We start from the raw sequence: 27,968 nt of genomic DNA on the forward strand, positions 1-27,968 counted from the left end.
GATCATGATCATGATCATGATCATGATCATGATAGACTTTATTGAATATGAAATTTCGTGCCCACACTATACAAAATCACTAAAGATCCCATGTGCCCTTGTCTGCATTCACTTAAGTCCTTTTTCGTTTTATTGGACATCTTTTTCTACTAAAAAGATATATTGAGTTGTGTTACAAATTCACTTTTCATGATAGACACAGTCTTTATGTATATTTGGATAAAAACTGGGACATATCTAAAAGTTATGTTTTTCAATAACTATTATCGCAATTAAAATTGATAATTATCAATCAAAACGAATCATAGTTCACAGACAAATTTTAAAACTATAGAGACATAAATATTTGATTTCCTTGTATAAATAGTGATTGTTGCGGTAAGCGGGTAACTTTGATATTTTTTTAAAGTGAATAATTAATATACATTTATTCGAATTTGAAATATGTTATATAGAGTATTGTTGTTCACCATTTCTTTCTGATTCCATAATATATATGACACATAGGTATAAAATTGGATGTTAGTTTCACTCATACATCTGACGAAAAGATTTCATAATTTGCCATCATATTGCACCAAACTGTACATGCATAGACATTACACATTGTAATCGACTAATAGTGGATGCACACCACACACAAAAAAAAACAGAGCGACGCAGTTTAGTAATGATTGAGTAGGCAGCTCGTGGGCATATATTATTAAATTGAATGGTGTGATGGATTTGCAGACATTGTGTTTTGGTGAAAACTCAAAAAATTTATATATGAACGACAAGATGGTGGATATTTTTTACTTTATAGAAATTTCATTTTATTTTTATTTTTTACCCAACGAAAAATTCATTTCCCTAACCTACCATTTAAACATTGTCCCACTTCAAATTTAACCCAACCGTATAAAAATATGTATATATGCGTTAACTAAACTTATTTGAGTGTCACTGTGTAAATTCGGGATGGTCTTCCAATTTGTTCGTCGTCCCTGAACTAGTGATGATGATTCAATGGCATTATCGTTAAATCTCTATAAACCTACGGATAATATTGTATTTCAAATCTAAAACTCACAATTATTACATCCAAAACAAAAAAATTAAACAAATCCACCAATCTTATCTTAAAACCACGAGAATTATTCTGGAAAAACCAAACAACTCTATTAAAATAAAAACTATAAATTTTCAAATTCAAAAACTCAATAATCCCCCCCCCTCCTAAGAAAAGATTAGACAACTAATTCTTTAACGTTTAGAAACTGTTGTAACGGAAGTAGTAGCAATTTAAGGGACACGTGTCGACCACATAGTGAAATAACATCACCGATCTATCTACGGCGCCGTCAAATATCCCGTTACACTATTCCTACTTCACACGAAGGCTTTTTTTAAAAATTTTATTTATTCCTTTTTATCAAGTGAAAACGACAAGAGTTAATCGTGACCGTTAAAAATACTACGATTAAAAATCAATCGTCACCATCTATAACAGAACAAAACGCGAGAGCTATAGAGAGAGAGAACACAAACGAGTGGATTTTAGAAAGAGAGAGAAAGAGAGAGAGATCTAGAAGAAAGGTGACGTTCGTCGGAGATAATGGCGGCGGTAAGGAGAAGAGAACGAGAATCGGTGGAAGAAAATGGAGTAACGACGCCGGTGAAGAGGAGGAAGATGGAGGAGGAGGAGGTGGAATCATCAAGGATAATATCGTCGCCGTGCGTCGTACAGGCGACGAATAATCGTGGTGGTGGAACGGTGGATAGGAATTCAGCTGGAGCGTCGGAGACGAGTGTTGTAATAGTTCGACGGCGAGATTCTTCGGCTGAAGAAGAAGAGGACTATCAAATCGGAGAAGAGTCGTGTTGTTCAAGTATTAGATTGGAAGAGAAATCGAAACGGAGAATCGAATTTGTAGATTATGTCGAGGTGATCATCTTCTTCTTTGATTTTTTTTTTTTTTTTTTTTGATTTCCAGATTTTTGAATTTTTGATTTTTCCAGGAAAATAACGGTGAAGATGATGATGATGATGATCAAAGTGGAACGTCATGGATTTATGATGATTTTAATAAGAGGTTTTTTTTTTTGTTATTAAAGAGTTTTCGAGTTTTTGGAAAAAAAATTCAGTTCTTAATTTTTTAAAATTTTCTATAAATAAAAATTTATCAGGAGGAGAGATTCAAATGGTGAGGAGGAGGAATCATCGATGGATTCAGAAGAAGATGTTGTTGTAAAGTCACGTCGTCGGTTAAAGATGAATAAGAAGAAGAAGAGTTGTGTGACGAAGACGGTGAATGAAACTGAGTTAGATGATTTTTTCCAAGCGGCGGAGAGTAATTTACGCAATCAAATCTTGGAATCTTCTATCAAGTATTGCTTTCTTTTTCCTTTTAATTAAAATTCAAATTTTACAATGAACTTAGGAGTAATTGGAGAATGATTGTTATTTCTAATTTTTTTTTTTGTAGGTATAACTTTGATTTTGAGAAAGAGGAGCCAATACAAGGTGGACGATACGAGTGGGTTAAATTGAATCCATGAAGCTGATCATGAAAGACTCACCCAACACCCAAAGTACTTGATCTCTTTCTGTAATTCATATCTCTGCTTAACAAAATCCCAAATGTAGATATATCTTTCTCTCTTTCTTTCTTTCTTTCTTTCTTTCCCTCAAATAATTTAGTAAAATGTACTTCAAATTTCGTTTTGTCTTTCACAAGTATATAATTAGATTTCATGTTTTATTCTTGATTATAAGTTTTTAACAAAGCAGTAATTACAGAAATAATTATCAAGAAAAAGCCTAAAAATGAATATTACTACTAGTACTACCATTTTATTTGTAAGTTTGAAAAATAAAAGAAATCATATTTGATTTTTTTTTTTGACATTGAAAAATAAAATAGAGTGTAGATAATAATCAGAAAAAAAAAAGGAAGCAAAGGCTGTCGTCGTAAAGGAATATTTACTGTTTGTTCATCAGGCTTTGTTTCAGTGTAAAAGTTACTAGTTTTTTCTCACTTGGATGTACATGCTGCTACTCTAGTGTCTAGTGATTTGATTAACTACAAACTTGTGCATCACATGGTATATATTGATATTAACAAAATACATATAATAACTTCTTACAATATACAGATAAAAAAAAAAAAAATCATATTTGAAACACAAAATAGCCCTTCTTAGTTACTTAATTTTACTTCTGTGTAACGTGGATTTTAGGTATTATTGTTCATCATTTCAGTAGCAAAAATATTTAGTTATTTCTCCTAAAATCTCTACTGGCAAAAAAAAAGGGATCTATAGTAGTAGACTAGTAGTAGTATTAAATTGAAAAAGCTAGTCCAGGACCAAAGAATGGACCTAAAGCTCGAATTGCGACATGATTGGTGTGTATTTCTGGGTCGCTTTCTATCAGTAAAATAAAATGAGTCAGTCACAAATCTTTTCATACTAACTCTGACATTATTATAACTCTCTCTTATTAATTTCCTAAACCAAGAATGACTTTATTTACAACTTTCTCTTCCTTTTGTTTTGGTCTCTCCTTTTCTGGTTTTTTTTTTGGTCATTATTATCGCTCTTACTTTAAAAACACTACAACTCAAAAGATTCAACTAGAAATTTCAGTGGTTATGATTAAAATGTTTAAATTTTGTCGTACTGTTGTACTGATCGGTTAAAAAGAAGCTGGCACAACAACACAAAAAGATGCGAGAAGAATATGTACGTACACTAAATACCACGAGGTAATAGACTTTTTTTTTTTTACTTTTTTCCTTGTTTCTTCTATTTTGTTTTTTTTGCCAAGAATTGGTAAAGAGTGTTGCAAAATTGGAATCTTTTTTTCTCGGCTTATTTTTTTTATAAGTTGGACTCGATGGCCCAATTTTGAGAATTATATTAAAATTGAAGCTTTCTCTTCAATCAACCAATCGTGATAATCAAAATATTGAATCAAATGTACAAAAGTTCTAAAATGTATATCATGATTGTATTCCATAAAGAACACACGACCAAACCCTCATACTGTTTATTTTTCTCGTTCTTAAGCACTTTTATGTATTCGGCCTTTGTCTTTTCCGAAATCTTTTCTAGAACAATCAGTCATATATATATATATATAGTTTTGGATTTTTAGTGCTTTCAACCCAGGCATTACATTCTTTTGACAAAGGTTTTATGAGCCATAGTTTTCTATATATACTAGATTTTAAATTGCGGTACACTGCTTGCATATAATTTTTATTATTATTTCTTTTTTATATTGTATATGTTTATTAAATATTGGATGTTTTCCAAATAGAGTAATAACTAAATTTTCCGACCATTTGTGCGGTTAAATGTTTATATTAATTTTTTAATCTGCAATATAGTTCATGACCATTTGTTTGGTTAGTTTGTTTTGTTTAGTGTTTGAGATTGTATTTTGATTTTTATTTACTACTACAAAAAATAAGAGATCTAAATACATAGTAAGTCATTTATACGCTATGATTAAGTCACATTTTTCTAATAATTTAATTATTTTACACAATCTTAGTTAAATCAACTTAATTTTTATATGTCAAATATTCTAATATTAATAGTATTGACAAATAATAAAATGAGAATTTAACCCACGTTAGCATAAATTTAATGATATTTTATTAATCCCAATATGTCCTCTTTAAAATGAAATAAAATTTCTATTTTGTGAAAAAAATAACTCATCTACTATATAACCATATTATATAGTATTTTAACATTTTTAATTTTAAATATTAATTATAATATTTAAATAAATGTGAATCGACGTTCTTCTTAAGTTAAGAATCAAAGCTCACATGTTTTGGAAAACAAAATAGGAATCAAATTGTTGTTTTCTTTGTTTGCAAAGGATTCAGAGCTAGAATATCTTCAATACATAATAGAAGGTGTGGTTAAATATTATAGTTTATGTTTTCATATTGATTCTGCTGTATTTTTTTTTAGTTGGAATGGTATGTAAAATATTTAGAAAAAAAATCTGAAATAATGCTATTTTTGAAAAAAATTTAGAGATTAATTTTGTAAATAAGTTTTTAAATAAGTACAAATAAAATGATAAACCCCAAAATATACTTCAAAAATATATATATAGATATATGTCATTGTGTGTTTAAACTGTATTTATAAACTAAAAGTGATAAAAACTTTTTGTTTTGTTTTTTCTTATACACACAAATCATCACTTGCATGAAAAACAGAGACGTTCCGACCAAATTATTGTTTCCACAACAAAACAAAACACTGACAAGAACAACAAAACACGTGAACCAAAAATTCTTGTTGGAACCATCTTCCCCCAAAGAACATATAGATACAGTCAATCTAGATTATCATAAATAATCTAAATTAATTTCTAGAAATTAAAGTGAAAGCTCTACAATTCGGGCATCATGTATCTGCAACTTGACAGTCCTTCGTCGCAACATTTCCTGAATTCCAAGAATTTTTATTAGCTAAAATTAACAAAATATGAAAAATACACCCATTTCATCAGAACCCGCATTTATAGATTTGAGAATTTTGAGAGAATAAATTCTAGAATAGACTAGTTAATAGTTATCCCTATGAAAACACTGAGACTTTTTGAATCAAGGTTTGAATAGTTCCACTATGAATTCAACAATGGTTAACAATAGAGAACGTTTTAAATGGAAATAATCTTTGGTTTTCATTATAGTATATGGTTCTCATTGTATATATTTCAGATTAATTTGGTTTAATTTAGAGTCTGTATAGTTTGGATTAGCTGGTTTAGAGGCTTTGGTTTAGGCCTGATCAATTGTATATAACCCAATTATATACTTTTATTAAAATTAATGAGAATGAGATTATTTTACTAATTTCGAGACTAGCTAGCCAGAAGGAACGTTTGCATACTTGAGATTGTTTTGTGATCTTGACTCATTGAATAAACATTTGCCTCACTGACTTCATCAGTGATCTTAGATCTAACATGAGTCCTCTTAAGGCCCAACATCTCCCTCCACGTGCCCTTAGTAGAAAAAGATGAAGAAGGGAACGATAGTGGCCTGAGGGAAAAGATGTTGCGATCGACACCAGAACCCTCTTCTTCCACAAGAAGCTCTTCTTTAAGTGTTCTGTGGACGTGACTGGTCTCCTGGAAAGGTAAGATCTTTCCTTTGAGGAAGATCTCATCGGCGGGGATCATGGCGTAGTCGGTGACTGAGAAAGCGAAATCAGCAGAGTGCATGGAGAAAGAGCTTCTCGAGCTAATGTTGTTGATCTTAGCATTACTCTTCTCCGATCTGATTTCGACAAACTCGTTAGAGAAAGAGATTCTTGCAGCACCATTTATGGAGTTGTGCATTTCTAAGCGTGCCATTTGTGTTTTTTTTTTACAAGTACTAAATAGAATGAGAGATTTAAGCCTTTGGGTTGTAGGTTTTGTTATATATAGTATAGGATAGGAATTTGTGATGAGATGTTTAATGTCCAAGTCCAACTCATCGATCCATCAAGTTCGATCTATATGACTATATTCTATATATGAATATTTGACCGAAAAGTTATAGCAAAACGTGTTATATATTATCCTTCATTGGCATGATGTTGATCTTCGTATGTTGAGGGAGTTTAAGATCACATGGAGACACGTGAGAACTATATCCATTTGTCCTCTGTTAGTTTTTTTGTTTGTTTGTTCTATTGCTTACTGACTCTGTGATTCTCGACAATTATGGTCATAAAAAGTTCAAATTAATATCTAAAAAGGTAACGTGCAGTCAACGGACCATGGTTGTCAATCATGTGCTTGGATGTTCCATATTGAACACTGTTTATATGCCACTCGTCGTGATGCGAACATGCCACTTAAAATAATCTGCTCATGATTGGTCAAAGAAAGATGTTTCATCTCATAGGAAAATACTACAACATCATTACTTAATCAGGGTTGTCAATGAAAGTTGAACTCTAAATTATACTTTGGTTTACAGAAGTGTTAATTATATTTATTTCCAATACTTAACTAAGACGACTAACTTCCATTTTTTTCGATAGTTGTTTGGTAAGTTTACAATAACTGGATTGTTACATTTCTTTTAACTTCATCTCACTTTTAAATGTAGAAATCTTGACACGTACGTCTTTAAGTAAAAATGATGGTTTTACTAGTCTATCTCAAATCAAATGCCTTATAATCAACAATATACTCTACTTGCCCTCTTTAATTTAGGTGAAACATGTATTCTCATACCATGTTAAAGTTCATAGGTTTCTAGTTCAAAACCATAGATTGTTACTTATTTACTTAAGTTTTATCTCATATTCGAATGTAAGACTCTTAACACATCGTCTCAAATGTATGGGTTTTTGGTAGCTTATCTCAAAATCAAGTCTCTTACAATCATCAATATGCAGTAACTCACTTACCTGTTTTTGGGCCAAGAGAAAGGTAACAGAGTGGGCTGATGGCATCTTCGTTAGTGTAGTAAAATTTAATCAGATTCAGAGTAGTGGCGAGACATGGCAATGGATTGATCCACTAAGAGAAAGTGTAGCGTACGCGTGAAACAGCGAGGGAGAGATATGGGGACCAAAACACCACCGAAGAAGATCGAGATTTGAGTTGACGTCATCATGGCACGTTTGAAGTTTTGAACAGAAGAGGACAGACTGACACAGAAAGAGTGAATGGGTCAGTGCGCTCCTTCGCAAGTGCACAACTATTTTTTAATATCTTCTTGGCGTTTTACTTATTAATAAATTTGTCTTAATGCTCCTATTTTATTATCTGGTACATATTAATTTGTCATGAAGTAAACAAAACAATATAGGCAAAGAAAAAGTGGTCACAAAAAAGAGGAAAAAAATGATGAAAAGGAAGAATCAGTGATGTGTTAGTGAAAGATCTTAGAGCATCTATACTAGATAAATTTTTCAGTGTTACTCAAAAAAAAAAAAAGAAATTAATATTTAACTAATGAAAAGTGGACAAGTGTAGAAATTCCCAGAGCAACGATTCTAGCCCAAGCACTTAAAGCATCAGTTCTCTCTATTTTTCTCTCTTTCTGAATTATTTTATTAATTTTTAATAAAAAATATTTGGGGAAGTAAGGCCCAGTGAAAATGACCTAAAGAGCATTTCAATTTCATTAGTGTCTTTTTATGGGACCATATGCAACAAGATAAAGATCATACTCTAATTTCAAAATCAAACTTTATCCCTACATTTCCCCAATTTCAGGGGGATAATTCCAGGTGTTTTTGTTAACAAAAATTGTTTTTATAAAACCATATTCTTAGAAACAAATAAAAATGTTTGTGAGACTTAACATATACATTTTTTTCTTTAGCTTCTTTCGTCTACTCCAAAGATATCTAGTCAAATGTTACATACTTATTACAAATGAACAAAAAAGGAAAAAGAACAAACCATAACTCCAACTCCAAGCACTAGTTAGAAAGACTAAACAAATAGCTTTAGAGACTAAATACAACCAAATCAAAAACCACTTTCAATAAACTTCACTACTTCAGAGAAAATCCCAAATATATATATTTCCCCAAATAATACAATTTTGAAAAACCAACTCAAAACACTAGATTAAACTTATCAACTATAGGAAGAAAGAAGAGTAACCGGCAGGTCGGTCCAGCTTGGATTAGATTGATTGAATCGGGTGGGTCAACGCCAAAAGGAGACGGTGAGGAGTTCCAAGCTAAGGAGATAAAACCTGGCTCCGATTCAACAAGTGAATATAAGGTGCTGTAATTGTAGTTCCATAATAGCAGTTTCGCTTGGCTAACCGCATAATTGCTCGGTTTAACCAGCTCAAAACCGGCTTTCTCCACCAACACTCTCCATTGTTTTTTCTCCTCCATTAGCTCAAACCGTGTTTCCGGTTTATTACTATTACTGGTTCGAACCAAATTCGATATCCTCCTACCGAACAACACTCTCTCAACCCTCAACCGTTCTTTGGGATCTCGCTCCAAATTTGGTTCAAGCGACTCGAAAACCGCGGAATAAAACCGGAGAGAGTTTTTAACCCGGTTAGAAAACTCAACCCGGTTGAAACTAACTTCGTATTCACCAAGCGTCACAATCCTCGGGTTTAACGATCCAGCTAACCGGAGAGCCGTACCAACACTCGTCGCCGTCTCATCAAGAAGCTTGTAAAGCTCAAGCATAAAATTCACAACCAAAACCTCATCCGGTTCAACCCGAAAACTCGATCCGGTTAATAACTGAATCGGAGTGAGAACCGGGTTAAACTCGAAGTTGAGATCCAAAATCGCCGCGAAATCACGGAGACGGTTCCCAGTAGCGATCAGAGACATCTCCGGTGAGTCTCCAAGAGACGGAGCGGGTATACCCGAAACCCGGATCCGGGTGGGTTTATCGGAAGCTCGGGTCGCTAAAGCTTGTAACATAGCAGACCATTGGATACCTTGAAAAATCTCGAAATCGACGATGTGAATGTTTTGGGATTGGTTCGTCGCTTCGAGGATTGCTTGGTTCGCTGTTAAATGAGCGAACTTTGAGTAAGGGCATGCATCGTTCAAGGTTTTGTATGAGAGTATGAAATCTTCTAGCGACAACAAGGACGGCGGTGACTCTGTTTCTTTATGAGACAGAGCTTCTAAGAAGTAAAACCCGACTCTCACTATCGGGTTACCCAACTCTGATACGGATTCTCGGATTTGGATTAATGTTTCCGGTTTAGTTTTTGGTTTACGTGCGTAGTCGTGGATAGCTTTTAAAATCGGTTGGTTTAGGTCAAAATCAGGCTGCGGCGGCGGAGGCGGAGGATGAGGAGGATGATGTTGTGGTGGTGACGGCGGAGATGGACTCTACATAGCTGGTGGCTGAGAGAGTTGTTGAGTCGCTGAGTCATCAACTTTGTTGACTCGGTTGAGTTGACTCGGGAATGTGACGAACGGATCGTGACCGTAGATTGGGAAGTCTGGGTTGGTCTGCAACGAATATCCACCGTTGATTAAACTCTCCATCCACTCGTCAGAGCCGAACTTTTCGTCGATGAACCTTAAGCCATCAGAAGCGAAGGCGTTTTGATGATGGTGCTCCAGGTGTGGGAAAGGGAAGACCGGGTCGGTTGTTACTTGGAATGGATCGGATAAATCAGAACTGGGAATAGTAAACCCAAAGGACTGAGTTTCTTGTTCATGTTGTTGTCTTTCTTGCTGCTCTTGTTCTTGTTCTTGTTCTTGTTCTTGCTTTTGTTTGATGAGTTGTTGAGCTATAGCCATTAAATTTCCACTGTCAGTGCGCATATACACCATTCTCCGGCTAGTTCTCTCTCACCGGCGATGCGCGACGAAAGGGTTTCTAGTGCGGTGGTGGTTTCTAATTGAGTAAGGCTCAGATCTTGAAAAAGAGAGAGAGATAGAGAGATTTGTACTTTGTAATAAGGTGGGAGAGAGAAAGGTCAGTCCTAGAAAATGGACAAATCTTTATATTTAAAATTTAATTATCACTTGAATGATTGAATCTCCACCTATTTAATTACAATATGTTAGTTATGAATAAATTGTTATTTAAGTATGTTTTTAGTAATAAAAGTCACAGTTCTTTGTTTATGGCAAAACATAAAGTTTGTCATTTTGAAATAATTTCTGCATGCCATGATTTTATTATCCTAATTTTTGTTCATTATTACTAATAAAGCTTTAATTAAATTTTAATATCCCTCAAATTATTGACTTAAAAACCATACATGATGATCTGGTGGAAACCGAGGTAGACAATAACGCCATCTATCAGCAGTGACGTATAGTCGGAGAGTGTGACATCATCTCTCCACCGTTTGATATCTTAGGTTCGTCGTATCAGATCGATGGCTTTTGCTGAATGGTGAACGTGACACGTCGACAACTGTCTTCTGCTACTTGTCACCTGCATGTCGACTGGCAACTTTTTTTTTTTGTTTTGTCTTTTTAATTTAAGTTAACAGTATTATAAAGGTAAATACTCTGACAAACAAAAAAAGAAGTCTTACACGTAAAAAAGATTGATGTAAGAAAAAGTGAAAAGAATAGTAGGTTAATTTTATATAAACTAGTTTTTGGCTTTCAAGCCGCAAAGGTGTAGATGTTAGTAATACAAAGCTGTTTCTTACTTTCTTATCATTATGCAACCAAGGAGTTAGTTTAACTGGACTTGGTTAACTAGCTATATTAACAAAATGACTTGGTTTAGTTGTTAGTAACTTTGGGATAACCGTTCGACAAGCTAAGCCTATAACATCTAGAAGACGACTTAAGGAAGCAAACATTAAACAATCAGAGTGATGAATGATGATAGACCTGTTTTATTTGTATACGCATGTATTTTATCTTAACGTCATTGTCTACAAAGGACGGCTTGTAGGTCCGAAAGTAGGCCCATATACAATGGAGCAAAAGCGATTTGTGGCGGGGGCCAGAAGTATTTGTTGGGCCGATCTTTGACGATGAAAATGCAGCAGCCGGAAAGCTAAAACTTACCCTAAATAAGCTCAACGCAATAAAGAAACAAGAAAAGAGTTCAGAGACGAGGATCATCATAGTTTTAAAGCCTTTCGATAGAAATAAGCAAAACCAAGGTGTAGCATTCATGAACGACTCGTACTCGTTTCGAAACATGAATGAATATATATTAGAGTTTAGACGAGAGGTTGCATATTTGAGGGTTGAGTCCGAAACCATCTAGTGTGAAAGTGAAAGCTCTTAGTGACTTTTGTAATTTAATAAAAAAACTATAATATACAAAAGAGCAACAGTGAACAAAAAGCACATGGGAACGACACTTGACTCTTTGAGACTTCCACTACTTGTTTTATAAGTTAAATAAAACTAAACTAAATTACTTAACATGGTATATAGTCTCTGGTCCAAATCTACTTTTTATTTTTTCACTTTTGACATTGTTACTACTAAGTGACATGGACTGTTCTAAATTCGTAATGATTTATGATTTCAAGAAATGACCACATTTGCATACATGGAAGGCGAATGAAGAAGATGATATTTTGAAAAGGACTTATCTTTGAAAATGGCAATGTCACTTTAGTGTTTAACCATCGCACCTATCTGCAAGTGGACTTGGAGTTGGAGAGAGAGAGAGAGAATGAGTGGTGTGTGAAAGGGACAGGAGTAAGAATGAAAGGGTTTGATTTGTCTTTTCTTCCTATCCAAGTCATTGGTGGGGTTTCGTATGTATGACCAAAGAGTGGCATTGAGTCATCCGCAGGAAAGTCTCTCTATATGGTTGCCCATTTTTGTCACATCCTTTGCTTTTGTTGAAACTAATTTTCATTTGGGTCTTACCAACTAAAAATTTACGGAACAAAACCCGAAAAATATGTCATTTAATTTTTTTTCTGACATTTAATTCCTCTAGTTATTAAATTTCTCAAAAATACATGGTTTAGTTTTCTGTTGTCTTTAAAAACCTTCATCTTATTAATATTGGTAGATCCATACGTAAAAACATAACGACTCTTAACTAAATATTAACCAGGATTAAAATTTAACCCCCACGTGTTTAATTAAAGAGCTCTAATGACATTGTTGCCCTTCTTTTTCTTCTCTTCCACAAATCGATTTCGAGTTTGAGAGAGATGGAACCCTAAAATTTCAAGAAATCAGATTTGGTTTGAGAGATGAGATATGTAAGAATCGACTGATTGTGTGGTGTGTTCGTTGCAAGAATCGACTGAGAGATGAGGTATGTAACCGTTGTTAATTTCAATTTTAATGATTAGGTTTCGGGAATTAGGGTTCGCAATTTCTGGGTCGCAATTTCTGGGTATTCAACTGGGTACCGATTTCTGGGTATTAACTAAGCGATCGTTCATTTCAATTGCTAGATTTATGGTTTGCGATTTATGGTTTGCGATTTAGGGTTCGCAATTTAGGGATGGCGATTTATCTGGGTTGGAGATATATTCATTTGGGTCCCGATTTTGTATTTTTTGTAGTTTAGATCAAGTTTTTTTGGTTGGGGATGGTATTTCGATGCCTAATCAGCAATTTTTTTTGTTTATTTTTCAGTGGTTTCGAGAAAATTAAACTCAATATTCACTTTAGAGGAGATGTCTCGTTGAAGGATGGATATTTCGTCTACATTGGAGGAGAAGAGGCTAAATATATGTTGATTGATCCTAACCTGATGACGTGGTCAATCTTCGACGAGTTCTGCGGAGACAATGAAGTATCGAGGGTAGTGGAACAAGTATGGTACAAGCTTCCACACGAGACCATGTCTTCTGCAAGAGTTATCTAGGAAGACAAAGATAGTGGGATTAGGAAGTTGTGTACTGAAGCTATGATCGGTGGCGAAGTCGACATCTTCCTTCAGCAAGTTGTGTCTCAACCTTCACCATTTCCTTTGTCTCAGCCTAGGATAGAGTGTGATGTTGAAGCTGATGTAGTGTGTGATGAAGACATTGAAGTAGATAAAGGTGATGATGTTCACGAGGCACAGGGAGATGATCCAGTTGAAGAAGTATTTAATTTAAGGGTGAGAATGATCCATTGTTTAGTGCTTTTTACGAAGAAATTAATAGAGAATCTGATGATGGGGGTCAGGGTCGTAACCAAGCTGATGCAGAAGCTGCTCGGTACCAAGATGAGGAAGAGGCTCGTCAAGAAGCAGAAGCCATGAGGCGTCAAGAGGAAGAGGATGAAGAATTTGAGAGGCAATGCATGGATGTTGAGCGTCCTGAGCCTGCTATGGACACCGACGAAGAATGGAATGCTTTTGACCGCGAAGAGAAAGAGATATCTAGAGCAAAGTACTCCAAGGATAAGCCACCTTACTTGTGGATAAAACAGATATTTCATAATGGAGAGGAGTTCAAGGATCAGCTCTTAAGCTATGTATTGAAGATGAATTACGATGTGAAGCTCTGTAAATGGGATAAGACGCAGTTGGCGGCTATATGCAGGCATGAGAATTGCAGCTGGAAGATTTATTGTTCTGTGGATAAGCGCATAGGGAAATGGTCAGTGAAAACCTATGTCGATAACCATAACCATTCTGTGAGTGGGAAAGCAAGGATGTTGAAACATGGTGTAATTGGCAGATTATTCAGAGGTGAAGCAAGAAGGAGACCGTCTCTAAGTTGGACTGACATTAAGGATGAGATCATGATGAGATACATGATCTTGGTATCTAAGTGGATCTGCCAAAAAGCTAGAAGGGTAGCATTTGATTCAGTGATACAAATACAAAGACAACAGTTTGCAAAGCTGTGGGACTATGAGAGTGAGCTTAAGAGGTATAACCAAGGCACCCACACAAAGATTATCACCATTCCGCAGGCTAATGGTAAGCAACAATTTGACAAGTTCTATGTTTGTTTTGCGGCACTTAGAAGAACGTGGAAGAATTGCTGTCGACCTATTATAGTTCTCGATGGAGCTTTCCTTAAATGGGAATTGAAAGGTGAGATTCTAGCCGCTGTTGGTAGGGATGCAGATAATAGAATTTATCATATTGCTTGGGCGATAGTCAGAGTTGAGGATAATGAATCATGGTCTTGGTTTGTAGATAAGTTGAAGCAGGATTTGGATTTGGGATTAGGTGATGGTTTGACTGTTATGTCAGATAAGCAGGAGGGCTTAATTAATGCAGTTGCGGATTTGCTTCCAAATGCCGAACATAGGCACTGTGTGCGACACATATATGCCAATTGGAAGAAGGTTTATGGTGATTACACACATGAGGGTTTCTTCTGGGCTATTGCATACAGCTCGACTGAAGGGGATTTCTCGTATAATATGGAAGCTTTGAAAGCTTATGATCCACCTGCGTATGAGGATTTGATGAAGCAAAAACCAAAGTCATGGTGCAGAGCTTTTTTCAGTTATCATTCTAGCTGTGAGGATGTTTGCAACCACCTGTCAGAGAGTTTCAACAGAACTATCAAAGATGCTAGGAAGTTGCCAGTTATACATATGCTCGAGGAAGTTAGGAGGATATCCATGAGGCGTATAACTAAATTGGCTGGTAAAACAAAAAAATGTGATAAGAGTTTTCCACCTAATTGAAGCAAACCGCAAGTCAGCCAAGTTTTGCTCAGTCCTTAAAAGTGGTGAGAACAAGTATGAGGTGTTATAAGGTGTTGGAAGCTACAGTGTGAACCTCCTTCACAGAGAATGTGCTTGCAATCAATGGAAGCTCACATGCATACCATGTCCACATGCAATATTTGTCATCAACGAACACAACCGTGATCCAGAAGAGTAAGTAACTATGAACTTGCTCATATATTCATTTACAATGTGATTGTGGACTAATGTGATGTTTTTGGTGTAGTTATGTTGATAGATATTCACAAACAACAGTCTGGCAAGATACATACAAGGAGAACATAGACCCTGTAAATGGCGAAAGATTGTGGAAGAGAACGGGCAAAGGACCAATTGAAGTGCCTGATAAGAGGAAGAAGAGAGGGCGCCCAAAGAAGTTTAACAAGATCAAGGAGCCAGGTGAATCATCAACTAATCCAACTAAGCTTATAAGAGAAGGTAAAACTGTGACTTGTAGCAATTGTAGGCAAATAGGTCACAACAAGGGAACCTGCAAACAACAAGCAGTACAATCTTGTCCTCCACGCAAAAGGGGCAGACCACGAAAGAGTCTGGTAAGTAATCTAGATTAGATGTAAGATGATCTTTGTTTGATTGAGTATTACTAATGTGTAATCATGGTTGTGTTATAGGATAATGATGACCCATGGAGCATCCACAATGCACCAAAAAGGTGGAGGGCTGCTCAAAGTCAATCTACACCACCTCTTGCTCAAAGCCAATCCACACAAAATCAAGAAGTACCGCAACATTCAAGTGCTCCAGCTGCAACTAAAAAAACTGGTACAAGACATGCACGTGGACGGCCTCCTGGACGTGGAAATGGCTGTGGCAATGCTCAAGGCAAGGGTCGTGGTAAGGGTCGTGGTAAGGTTCGTGATGATGCTCCAAAGCCGCCTGTGTTTTTTATGTCACCTTGGTCTGATAAGGTGTTTGACGTTTGACAACCTGAGAAAAAGTTGGATTAGTATTAAGACCAGTCTCTACCAGTCTTTTGTGTACCAACTATAACTTGTAAGATGATTTCGAGTAGGATGATGTCTTTCTTATCATAGGATCCTGATTGTTTTTGGTGGAGGGATCCTTGTATTTTCAAACTATCGGCTACGAATGACATTAGATGTTTTTTTGGATTTCAGTTTTTTGGATTTCAAGTTTTTTGGATTTCATTCGTAAGAGTACAATTACATCCATAGATAAAGATAGTCAAAACAACTTAAAATGCTTCGACCATGAAAGTTACATCCATAGTCGTAACCTACTTCCCCATTGCAAGAATCAACCCAATTACAACAATGATTCCACCCCAAGACAACAACAAGAACTGTTGAAGCATTTTTTCATTAGCTGCCATCACTGAAATTTCGAGCTTCTTTTTCTTTTCATCCTCTATCTTCAGTAAATCGGTGTTGGAACCACTCACCATTTGCTCAGTCATTTCCTTAAGAGATTCTTTCAGCTGCTTGATCTCATCCCTCGCCTCTAGTAAGTTCACCTTCTACCACCCATATGGTGAGTGTTCATCTGCCCAACTGCAGAATCTATGAAAAACACATTTATAGAATCTTCTACCCGGATTGTCATTGGTCCATGACTTCGCAACAGTCGTAACTCTACCACACGTGCTGCAAAGAGGACTCCAGCTCCGGCTCGAAGTCGCATCAGACCGTGAACTTTGGCTAACCATTCTCTCAAACCAAATCTGATTTCTTGAAATTTTAGGGTTCTATCTCTCTCAAACTCGAAATCGATTTGTGGAAGAGAAGAAAAAGAAGGGCAACAGTGTCATTAGAGCTCTTTAATTAAATACGTGGGGGTTAAATTTTAATCCTGGTTAACATTTAGTTAAGAGTCGTTATGTCTTCACGTATGGATCTACCAATATTAATAAGATAGAAGGTTTTTAAAGACAACAGAAATTAAACCAAATATTTTTTAGAAAATTTAATAACTAGAGGAATTAAACGGTAAAAAAAAATTAGATGACATATTTTTCAGGTTTTTTCTCAAAAATTTACCCATTTTTGTCTCCTTCTTTGCTTTTTACACTAATTTAACCAAATTATATTTAATTTATCCCATTCTCTAGATCAAACATAGTACCAAACTTTAGTCTAATAAATGAAGGCAAATCCAAATTTTTTTCCTTTGACACTTGTCCGTGAAATATCATTCCTTCGCTTGAAAATATTGATTATCAACATACATGTTTTAACACAAGGTTACACAATATATTTAAAAATTAAAAATAGAAAAATATTATTTGGTGATGAATATCTCATACATTTTTTTTTCTTTTTCTTTATCCGAACACTCAACCTTCGTGGCTTCGTAACCTTTTATTGACCAACTGACTCCTTTTGTTGTCCAAAATTTTTATTAGCTAAACAATCTCAACTCAATGCCAAATTGCTTGCGGGCCAAACCACTAAGAAAACTGTTTCCGAAAAAGCCCTATATACACAATCGAAAATTAATTTCAGTCTTCATGCTAAAATACTTATATGAACTATAAATTGATAAAATTAGCACGCTTGATTGGAATGTGTTATTTAATGTTTATACTTTTGTGATTAATAAAATTCATTGAGTTTATGTTTTTGTATTTTTCTCTCTCTTATCCCCTATATATTAATAAAGAAACACTTTCACTAAAAAGCTGAGGTTTATGTACTTTTTAAAATAAATGTCTTACTTCTTATTATTATTTACATGAATATGTCATTGAAATAAATGAGACAATAGTTTTTCTATTAGCTTTTAAAAATGAAAGATTTAATCAACTATTAAGAATAGAAAATGTATTTAATTATCACTTTTATAATCTATTTAATTATTAAAAATAAATTACATTTCACAAAAAAAATTATAAACCATTTATTTATTTTTTGAAATGTCAAAATTATTTTCAAATAATAATATTATTCATAATATTGTATTTGAATCGATTTATCTCCCACATAGTGCGGGTTGGTACCTAGTGCTTTCATAATTTTAAAGTATATTACTTCATTGACAAAAAAAACATATATTAGTTCAAAATAGTTAGTTTTTATATACAATTATTTGAAGGGCATTTGTCAGTTTCTCACAAATTTTTTTTACATGATGAGCCATTAAGCAATGGAGAGTCTCCCTCATTATACATATATATATATATATTGTGATTTATTTATAATTAATATATATGACTTTTTTGTATTTTCTCATTTACTAACCCTCAAAAATAATCATATTTCTACATATATTTGGTTATTTAACCTTTTTGAGAAATGATATATGCACTGAATTATCGGCGAATTGCTATTTTAAGTCAACTTAGTTATATAATCGAAGACGAGACATTGAGAAAAATAGGATATACTAAAAAAATATTACTCCCTCTCGTTTTTTTAGTTGCCATTCTAGAGTAAAAATTTTGTTTTCCAATACTTGTCGTTTTAGGTTTCGAATGCATATGTTTGGTAAGAATACCAATTTTATCCCAACTATTTTAATGCTTTGACCAATAAAAAAATTAGAAAATGTATTAACTAAAGGGTATAATAGAACATTGATCTGTTTTCTTAATTTGTGTGCAAAGCTATAGAACGACAAATAAAAAAAACTGGAGATAATACTATTGAATGGGAAACTATGACATTCATATCATATTTCAATTATACGAATTAGTACTTTCTCCGATCATTCTGATATCGATGATCACAGTAAATAGTGGACAATAAAGTCTGAGCCATCTGATGAATTTTAAGAGGAGAGAATGTTAGTTAAAATTCTCCAGACGTTGTTTCTTTCGTTGAATTTAAAGTGGCTGGAGATTTGTGATTTATAAGTTGTAGGTATTAACAATTTTTTTATTTGTGTTGTCGTAATGAGTGTAGGTTAGGATTTAATTCTGGATCAAGGCATATTTGTGTAGTGTTGGCAGAGCTAAAATCGACCATATCAAGAATATAGAAATCATAAAGAATGAAGAAAGATCTAAAAGATCATTGATATTTGTTAAACCTTAGTTTAAAAAATTTACTATTATCTTTAGATGTAATATTTACATGTGTACTTATGAAAGATAAGGAAATTTAGTTTGATCATATGCAATTTGTAACTTTGTTTCTTATGAGAGACTAATAATAATTTTTCTTATAAACATTTTTGTGTTCAAACTCTTATCAATTTGTCATATACAGTAAAGCCTCTAAAAATTAATAAACACTATAAATTAATAATTTGTGTTAGTCCCAAGTCGGGAAAATGTAAAAATTAACAAAATTCGATAAGATAATAAGATAATAATTTTTTTGAAATTCCCATGTAAAATATGATCTCAATAATATCATAAATTAATAATCATGTAAATTTACATATATATATATATATAGATGCTGATATAGTAAAGTATGTTTCTCTTAAACCTCATATATATAAAACAATTGTTATGTTGTATCTTCAAACTATAATGATATAAAATATTCTATAAAATTTCATAAAACAGCTAAAACTTTTTAAAATTTTTAATTTCTAAATATGCATCATTTACATTTTCATAGTTTGATAGACTATTAAAATACGAGAATTAATATTCTTATTCATAAATTTGAAGATTTATGTCATATGTATAAGTGAATTTATCTATAATATTTGTAATTCATTGTCAATAATATTTTTTAATTATTTCAAATTCAATTCCAATACCATAAAATTTACAACATCCAAAATTCTAATTTTCTTTTGCAAAAATTGTCTCAATTCATAATTTTAAAAAAAATTAAACAATTAAAAATATACCTATAAATTAATATCACTATAAATTAATAAAATGTCTTGGTCCCAACATTATTAATTTATAGAGGTTTTACTGTAGTTCATGCCCGGCTTATCACATGTGCCGAGAGTGAAAGAGCACATGTTCCAAGGATCCAAAAAAAATTTACATGTTAGTTTTTTTTTTCTTAAGAGCTTCACCAGCGGAGAGAACGTGTTCACTGTTGCTAGGGATGTTAAGTTGGATAAATCAAACCAAACCAACCCATGACCATTTAGATTTAGTGTTTAATGGATAGTGAGTCAATCCAACTCATTTAGCAACTGGTTTGGATCAACCCACAACTCATTTAGATTAATGGATTAATTGGTTAAATGAGTTGATCAATCTAATATCAAACCAAGAAAATCAATCTCTCTCTCTCACTCTTGAATTTGGGTTTATCTCTCTCTCGAATCTGGATTTATCTCTCTCTCAATCTGGGTTTCTTTCTCTCTCTCTCTCTCTCTCTCTCTCAATCTGGGTTTCTCTCTCTTTAATCTGGGATTATCTCTGTCTCTCTCTCAAATTTGGGTTCAATTTGGTTTACTCATTTCATTAAAAGAAAAATCGGTTTAATTTGGTATTCAAAATCATTTTAACTATATTTGGTTTGGTTTTAGTCAACTCATAACCATTTTATCATAATCTATTTCAATCCAATCCATTAAACCCATAATCCATTTTGATCCATGAACCTATTAAAACTCAAATTATCAACTCAATAAGTTTTTGGATTGGTTTGGTTTGGGTTGATCCATAAATTTGGAACCATTTTGACACCCCTAACCGTTGCTCACAAAAAGAAAAATTAATATTTGAATATATGACTAATAAAAAACTGACATGTGTTGAAAATATTGAGCAACGTTTCTTCACCGAGTAACTTCAGCAACGTTTCTTCACCGAGTAACTTCAGCAACATTTCTTCTCTTTCTCTCTCCTGTTTATATTTTTTTATTAGTTTTTAATAAAAGAATTTGAGAGAAGCAACCACCAGTAAAAATAGTCTAATAGATATTACGTTTTTTATAGAGCAGTACTGGAAATTTTGAGTCGTGATATTGTTTCTTTACATTTTTAAGGTTTAGTTAAATTTTTTTGAGAATAAAATGAGGACTTTTATGTTTAAATTTTTAACAAATGAATCTTCCCTTAAAAATTATGAGAAAAACGCATCTTGAGATTGTTTGATGGGATTGATCTCTTTTGCCTTCTTCGTAGGTTTTCGCAAAAGGATGTGTATAATAAAGAACATATTAAACCGTTTGCAGATTGTGCTTGGAGTACCTCCCTAGTACTCTATCGACTATCGATAGAATAAGTAAAAATTAAAAACCTAGCTCTCTAATTTTATAGGAATAGCGTAAACGTTCCTCTCCCTTTTTCTCTGTAGAAGAAACCATATTCTTATGCCGAGAGCTACTATTGTTCAGATAATCCTTTTGGACACCTAATTCTTTGTGTCTAATGTAGAATCAAGATAGATTTGAAAACCATCATCGGAGGTGTTTCGATAATTGATAGGTTGTGTTCTGGTATTCAGTCTCCAGCCCAACGATTTCCCCACTAGACACCCTTGTGAGTGTTTCCATAATGAGATAAAAGGTTGTCGCTTTGTTATAGCTTATAATCGTAATATGATTGGGCTTCACAAAATGCCCATCTAAGGTTTAATTAGTAGTCGACGACACTAATAACCAACAACATCCATCATGTACAATACTGGTTTTGATTGGTAGCACTCAACCGCCTCTTTTGGAAACGAGATGTTCAAATGGCTACCAATCATCATGTCGATTGGAAATGGTGTTTGAGATGAGCGGTTGGAGTCGCTGGAAGAAGTGAGTGGTTGGAAGTGATTTTGAGCGGTTGAAAAGATGAAAACCAACCACCAAAAAATATGAGTGTTTGGCAACTTCGGTTGTAAACGAAGAAGATTAAACAATTTGTTTTTATTAAATATTTGTTCATAATGATGATTTTTTTAAAAAGTGGAAATATTAATGTGTCTGTAGTAATACATGTGAAGAAGTTAAATTTGATTGGATTTTCAATTAGTCTGATAAACTTTTATATTTTGTTATTAATTTAGGCTTTAAAAATATATACACAATTTTAATTTAATGACAGATTCACTTGTAAGAACTTATAATTAGCTTAATTGTAGAACTAAATTACAATTATATGTTTGAAATGTTTTAGATAATCATCACAACAACCATTAATATTTCAAATTAGGAATTTTAAAATATATTTATTATTGCATACAATTTTTATAATTTAATGGTTATTAAGTTTTCATGTTATAAAATATAATATGTTCTTCTATATTTTATTATTGAATTAAATTAATTAATTTTTTATAATTTAATATAATATGTACTATTCAACCGCTATAATGCTACCAATCAAGCAAAATATTCAACCACTATCTTCAACCATACCATTTTTTCTATCTGCTATCTTTAACCGTTCTCTTTTTAACCGTTTTCTTTTCAACTGTTCAAAATTTTCTAACCACCTCATTTTATCGTGATCACCAATCACAGCCACTGTCAAAGTATCACCCAATACAAAACATATCGTCCAATCCATTGTCAAAAGCCTCGTTTGAAACCCGAACTAAAAATCGAATCTCAATAATTTTATTTATCCAATTTCTTTTCTTTTAATTCGGGCTTAAAAAAAAATAATGATTAATATTATCAAAAAAAAAAGAGAATAAAATACTTTCAACTTTTTTCTTTTTTTTTTTCTTTTTACAGAATACGAGAAACCCTAATAGGCAAACCGTTAGGAAAATCAACGAAAGGAAAAGCAAATGGTTGATCATCTTCAGCCAATTCCCAATTGAAATTAAGAACAAGATGATGAATAAACACTGCCATCTCTAACTTGGCTAGCTCTGAACCAGCACATAGCCTTGGCCCTCCTCCAAACGGCATGTAGTTGTTGCCCCACGTCGAAAAGCTACCACTTCCTGACGAAGACGTCCCGTTGTTTTTCTGCTCCAACAAAAACCCGTTTTTAATCACAACAATAACCCCCCAAAAAAATAAAAATATACGCATATAAATAAGTTTGGGAAGACGAATGAATAAAGGAAGAAGAACACGTGCTTGTTGGCACCACACCACGTGGGTCATTAATCATCTCTCAGCACCTTCTTACCTTCCCCACTCACTCTTAACATCATGACTCCACATTTATTCATTATTTCATTAAAGTATTTTATCAATCTCATAAATCATAATAGTTTTCTAATTAGCCGATTTTGATAGTGTTAATTAGTAGTAGTAGTAGTATTAGAGTTATAAATCTAAAGAGAGTAAGGACAGGTCAACGTGGCAGAATCTAACACACGTACTACAAGTCATCGGGCGTGTGAGATCCGTCAAAGCCGTGGTACCATCGTCCGTCGAATCTTAAAATTTTTAATCAAAGCCCCGTGACTAATAATAATAAAAATCAAACTGTCACTATTATAAGAATTTTCAAAGTAAGCTCGTACGTCATTAAAACATACCATCCTACTAATTAATTGTCTTCACGTACACTTACACCAACACGTCTCTCTCTCTCTCTTATTCTTTTTTACTTTAATTTCACATTATTTTTATGTTTTTATATGCTTTCATGTGATTAATGATCCATGACGTGTTAAGATCGAACTTCAACGATAATTTTTTGCCAGATTAATGGTTCTCATCTAGTATCTATAGATGGGGTTATCAATGCATATCAGCATATGCACGTATGGCGTATCACTTCATGCAATAGATGAAACTATGTGTTTTTTGGTAGATACCGAAAATTGTAAAAGAATAAAAAGTTTTACCTGTTGCCATCTCCAAGGATTAAAGAGATTAGGTTGGTCGTAACGAGAATTATCCAAATGTACGGCTGAGATCACCGGTAACACTTTCCACCCACTAGGGATATCGTATCCTTTTTTCCCAACATAAAAAAAAAATCAAATAATTATAACATTTTCCATCCAATAAGGTTTCAATATTTCGGATTTCATTATTTAATTTTGTACGTAAAGTTTACCTTTGTACCGAACGTCTTTGAGTGCTTTGCGATGCAAAAACCTAACTACATTTCCCAATCGAAGCGTCTCATTTATAACCTTCACACCAAAACATAAAATATATCAATAACTTTGTTTTTCTCATAAATTAAATAAACATAAAATAAATAATAAGAATAACATACACATTGAGTAAAGTCCATTTTCTTGTAATCATCCCAATTCAATTCTGACTCTCCTAGTTCCTTCTTGGCCCTCGCGATCTCAAGATGCTCTTCCTTCAAAGGTTTAAATCAATAAACGTAATGAGTGATAAGTAAAATACTTATAACATAACTTAAACTCCAATACGTAACAATTTAGGGTACTAGTAAATGAAGTTGTGCTGTTATAATTAATGAAGTTTACCCTAAGCTCTTCAACGGCTTTAGGGCAAGCTTGCAAGAAGAAAATAGCGAGAGCAATGGCGACAGAAGAAGTCTCATGTCCGGCGAACAACAAACTAAGAATGAGATCGAGGATTTGCTCAGTCGAAAGATTCGAATGTTTCAAAACCCATCCCAAAAGATCATCGTCTGTTCTCTGTTTCCTCACATGATCACTCTTACTAATCTCTGCCTCATCCTCTCTTCTCACTTCTTCTTCTTGATCTTCTTCCTTAATCTCTGATTTCCTATCTTCCATTTTCCTCTCAATGAACTTTAATATTGTTGCTCGTGACTGTACAATCATTTTAGAGTTTTTCAATTAATAACAATTAATTAAAAAAAAAAAAAAAAAAAACACACACACACACACAACCTATAATGAAAGGTTGTGACTTTACAGCAAAAATTTTAGAGGTTTTAATTAAATGTACCTGAAGGGCTTTACGATAAGCAGTTCCAGGGAGATTGAGAGGAGCAGAGACAACACCTTTCATGAAAGTCACATACTCTTTCTTTAACTGCTCTGTTTCTTCTTCTCCAGGATCCATACTCATTATATGTTTCGCCATTAGATTAAACGTAAACTATTCAATTAAACACACATAAACATGAAGTTAGCAACTCAAAAGTTAAAAAGCCCAATTAGAGCAAGAGAAAAAAAACCTTTTTGGCCTCATCTTGAGCAGAGAAAACAGAGTGTTGTTGCCAAGAATCAAGAACAAACAAAGTGTGTCTCTCAACGTCTTTAAGAAGAATGGTTCTAAGACGAGCGTGACTCAAGAAGTTAAGAGAGATACTTCTCATGTCTCTATGCATGTCCCCAACAAGAACAAGCATCGACCATTTCCCAAGAATCCCACCGATACTTCGAGGGTAACTACATTCGAAAAGCCTCCCTTCGTTTTGTAATATGAATCTGTTTAGTCCTGCATCTGCTGATACGATCGTTGGTTCTCCAAACAAATTCGATCTATATATCTTTCCGTACCTGTTAAATAAAAAATAATAATCAAATTTCCAAAAAAAAAATAAAACAGAAGATCTTTTTTTTTTTCTTTTTTGGGTTGGGTTTGAAGATGTGTTTATACTTGGAGACATGTTGTTGCATGAAGTCACCAAGAGTTGTAGCGGAGTAAGGTTTGAGATAACCAATGGTTTCACCAAGAAATGGCCAACCGGATTGACCCGGAGGGAGATTGAATCTGGTTCTACTTCTTCTCTTCAAAAGGATCAAGAAGAGAAGAAGAGACAAAAGCGATGGGAGAAGAAGAAGAGGCAAGAGAGTATGATGCTCTGTTTCGAACATGGAGCTTATCTCTCTCTCTCTCTCTCTCTGATTGCTTTGCCTTTAAGATTGGGAATCGGACCTCTACTGAAAAAGGGAGCTTCTGTTTGTAAGAGGATGGTTTTTAAAGAAGTCAGAAAAAATATAATTTGTTATCATCGTCATTATAACTTTAATTAAATCTTCCAATTAAACTTAACCTAACCAATGAGCTTCCTTGCTTTTGTTTTCCCTCCCCTTCCGTATTCATTACTTTTGTTGCCTCGTTATGCTCCTTTTACTTATTCTATTCACGAAAACAAAAAGTTGCAGAAAGCTGAAATTGTTTAACAGCTAATTTTTTTATATGATTATTATGGATATAATTCTATAATTGTTCGTCTCTTTCACCGTCGTATAGAATAGAGACTATGAAGTAATTTGTCTATAAATCGTACTACTTATACAATTATCTGATGATCTCTCAAGTGTGATTATACTATGACTATCTAAGAAGTTAATAACCCATTCGTGCTAATTATAAATGCTCCAGCAGAATCCCAGGAAAGACCGGTACGGTCACCATCGGGGTCTAAAAGAGGGGAATACCAAAGGTACCCTCAAGATAGCGGAAAGGGTGGGGATCACGAGTAGGGGTAGAACAGTGAAAATGTCAGAAGGACCCCTACACGAGCGTGCGGTCAAAGACAGAGTTATTAGATTATTACCGAACTGGACAGTCAAACCCGTAGACTTTTTGGCTTTGTCTTTTTTTGCCCATCAATAGTCACAAACACATTTACTCTATTTCTTTATACTTGGAGTATAATAAGTAAAATCTTTCTTGTTTTTATAATTTTTTTTTTTCTTGTTGTCCTAATTCTGAATCGCACCATGCATTATTAATTACACCTACAAGATAACATATTATGATCGGGTATAGGCTATATAGTTTTTTTTTAATTTCGTTAGATAGTAGTACTATAGTAGTATATGTTATATGCGTATTTAAATGATATTGTAATTTTATTTACTACTCTTAACTTCAAGGTTTTAGGTTTATCATATTCGCCGCAAGATCAGTTGTTACGGCGAGTATAGTCGAGGTATAGGATCAGTAAAGTACAAAAACTTTTTATACCGATTATGAAAAATTTGAAAAAAGAAATACTATAGTGTTAGCATTAGGTATTAATTAACTAAGCGTAAACATAGCTCCATTTAATAAATTCGATTTTTATATATATTTGAAAATAAATTAAACTTAATAGTTTTTTATTGGGTTGATGTTCACAAAATCATACAGATACTAATTAAAATTAGAAAGAATATATTTTCTTCATTTCACATATAATGTCATTTTAAAGTTTTATTTTTGTTTAACAAAAAGTGTCATTTTATATTTTTAATGCATTTTTACATTAGATTTTCTAATTGTACCTTTAATCTTTAACTAAATTAACATATTAATCATTTATTAAATAAGGATATATATGTATATTTTAATATTTTTTTAAATTTTTTTGTGAAATATTTCAAAATGATACTTTTGGAGAGTAATAACTTTGGATTAATTAAACGCTAATAATTTTGATGTGGAGAAGTATATTTAAGAGTGGTGTAGTGGCGGAAGCTTAAAAGGGGATCAATGGTCGAAAACTCTGTTTTATGCGTACAAAACAGAGTGTTGATTCGAAGATGGAGATGAGGGAGATGAAAGATTCGAGGAAGGTGGAGGGAAACGAACAGGAACCAATCGAGAGTTCTCCTCTCATGGCTTGACACAAGCTCTTTTGGGCAATTAAGATTGCCTCTTTTTAGGTTTTTTATTAGACTTCAAATCAATGATATTGATACAGAGATTTGCGACTCTATTTAAAGCCAAATGGAAAGATACGTCCTAATCCTAAATCAAAGAAGTTAGACTCGAGTTTATCCTAAAACAAAGGAAAACAAATCCAAAAACAAAACCAACAACGAGCCTTGTGGCACACGTAAAACAACACCGACGAAAGTGTCACACAAGGCGGGAGTACGAGGCACGCTGCATCAGGTCTCCCCAGCAAGGAGAGGATTCGACCACGAATATGGCACGTCATTATCCCCATGATACGGAGAAAGATACTTCACGTTGAAGACGTCAGATGTATTCATGTGCAGAGGCAACCGAAGGCGATAGGTATTCTGGTTAATACGTTCAAGAACATCGACAGGACCAATACGTCGCGCTTTAAGCTTATTATACTCGCGAGCAGGCAAACGATCCTTGGTAAGAACAACCCAAACAAAGTCACCCGGATCAAACAAAAGCTCACGACGTCGTGTATCTGCAGCCAATTTGTACTTAGT

General features: G+C 33.7%; 3 protein-coding genes and 2 pseudogenes across 5 annotated transcripts; 2 read left to right on the top strand and 3 right to left on the bottom strand.

The window, feature by feature from the left end:
• The first annotated feature begins 1,375 nt into the window (after positions 1–1,375).
• On the top strand, positions 1,376–2,751 carry LOC104780886 (uncharacterized). The gene is made up of 4 exons (XM_010505427.3): positions 1,376–1,927; positions 2,002–2,075; positions 2,170–2,370; positions 2,469–2,751. Exons 1-4 carry the CDS (start codon positions 1,598–1,600, stop codon positions 2,539–2,541), a joined length of 678 nt encoding a protein of 225 aa, XP_010503729.1. The 5' UTR covers positions 1,376–1,597; the 3' UTR covers positions 2,542–2,751.
• A 2,419-nt stretch (positions 2,752–5,170) lies between these two features.
• Positions 5,171–6,409, bottom strand: LOC104780887 (uncharacterized). The gene is made up of 2 exons (XM_087509094.1): positions 5,908–6,409; positions 5,171–5,459 (listed from the first exon to the last, which is right to left on the bottom strand). The coding sequence occupies exons 1-2, from the start codon at positions 6,371–6,373 to the stop codon at positions 5,419–5,421; spliced, it is 507 nt and encodes a 168-aa protein (XP_087365220.1). The 5' UTR covers positions 6,374–6,409; the 3' UTR covers positions 5,171–5,418.
• A 1,960-nt stretch (positions 6,410–8,369) lies between these two features.
• Positions 8,370–10,595, bottom strand: LOC104780888 (scarecrow-like protein 7 pseudogene; annotated as a pseudogene). The gene has a single exon (XR_015596975.1). The product of XR_015596975.1 is annotated as a scarecrow-like protein 7 pseudogene (transcript).
• A 2,121-nt stretch (positions 10,596–12,716) lies between these two features.
• Positions 12,717–16,058, top strand: LOC147946052 (uncharacterized; annotated as a pseudogene).
• A 6,515-nt stretch (positions 16,059–22,573) lies between these two features.
• On the bottom strand, positions 22,574–26,130 carry LOC104780889 (steroid (22S)-hydroxylase). 2 transcript variants are annotated; one of them, XM_010505429.2, is made up of 9 exons: positions 25,846–26,130; positions 25,444–25,743; positions 25,019–25,343; positions 24,787–24,939; positions 24,336–24,647; positions 24,113–24,205; positions 23,948–24,026; positions 23,733–23,842; positions 22,574–22,899 (listed from the first exon to the last, which is right to left on the bottom strand). In XM_010505429.2, exons 2-9 carry the CDS (start codon positions 25,659–25,661, stop codon positions 22,654–22,656), a joined length of 1,536 nt encoding a protein of 511 aa, XP_010503731.1. In that variant the 5' UTR covers positions 25,662–25,743; positions 25,846–26,130; the 3' UTR covers positions 22,574–22,653. The 2 variants fall into 2 exon arrangements, with proteins under 2 accessions (XP_010503731.1, XP_087366604.1); XM_087510478.1 differs by having other exon boundaries at positions 25,841–26,048.
• Positions 26,131–27,968: the final 1,838 nt, after the last annotated feature.

Source organism: Camelina sativa, chromosome 4 (assembly GCF_030686135.1).
Source record: "Camelina sativa cultivar CO46 ecotype springtype chromosome 4, ASM3068613v1".
Lineage (NCBI taxonomy): Eukaryota > Viridiplantae > Streptophyta > Magnoliopsida > Brassicales > Brassicaceae > Camelina > Camelina sativa.

What these genes read in the sequence shown, in the direction of transcription:
- LOC104780889 (XM_010505429.2), bottom strand. Translation starts at nt 25,661, where the DNA reads ATGTTCGAAACAGAGCATCATACTCTCTTGCCTCTTCTTCTTCTCCCA. An exon ending in CTTATCGTAAAGCCCTTCAG is followed by an intron (nt 24,648 to 24,786) that starts GTACATTTAATT and finishes ATGATTGTACAG; the next exon opens with TCACGAGCAACAATATTAAA. An exon ending in AAGCCGTTGAAGAGCTTAGG is followed by an intron (nt 24,206 to 24,335) that starts GTAAACTTCATT and finishes AAACCTTTGAAG; the next exon opens with GAAGAGCATCTTGAGATCGC.
- LOC104780886 (XM_010505427.3), top strand. Translation starts at nt 1,598, where the DNA reads ATGGCGGCGGTAAGGAGAAGAGAACGAGAATCGGTGGAAGAAAATGGA. An exon ending in AATTTGTAGATTATGTCGAG is followed by an intron (nt 1,928 to 2,001) that starts GTGATCATCTTC and finishes TGATTTTTCCAG; the next exon opens with GAAAATAACGGTGAAGATGA. An exon ending in ATCTTGGAATCTTCTATCAA is followed by an intron (nt 2,371 to 2,468) that starts GTATTGCTTTCT and finishes TTTTTTTTGTAG; the next exon opens with GTATAACTTTGATTTTGAGA.
- LOC104780887 (XM_087509094.1), bottom strand. Translation starts at nt 6,373, where the DNA reads ATGGCACGCTTAGAAATGCACAACTCCATAAATGGTGCTGCAAGAATC. An exon ending in AGATCACAAAACAATCTCAA is followed by an intron (nt 5,460 to 5,907) that starts GTATGCAAACGT and finishes CTTGGAATTCAG; the next exon opens with GAAATGTTGCGACGAAGGAC.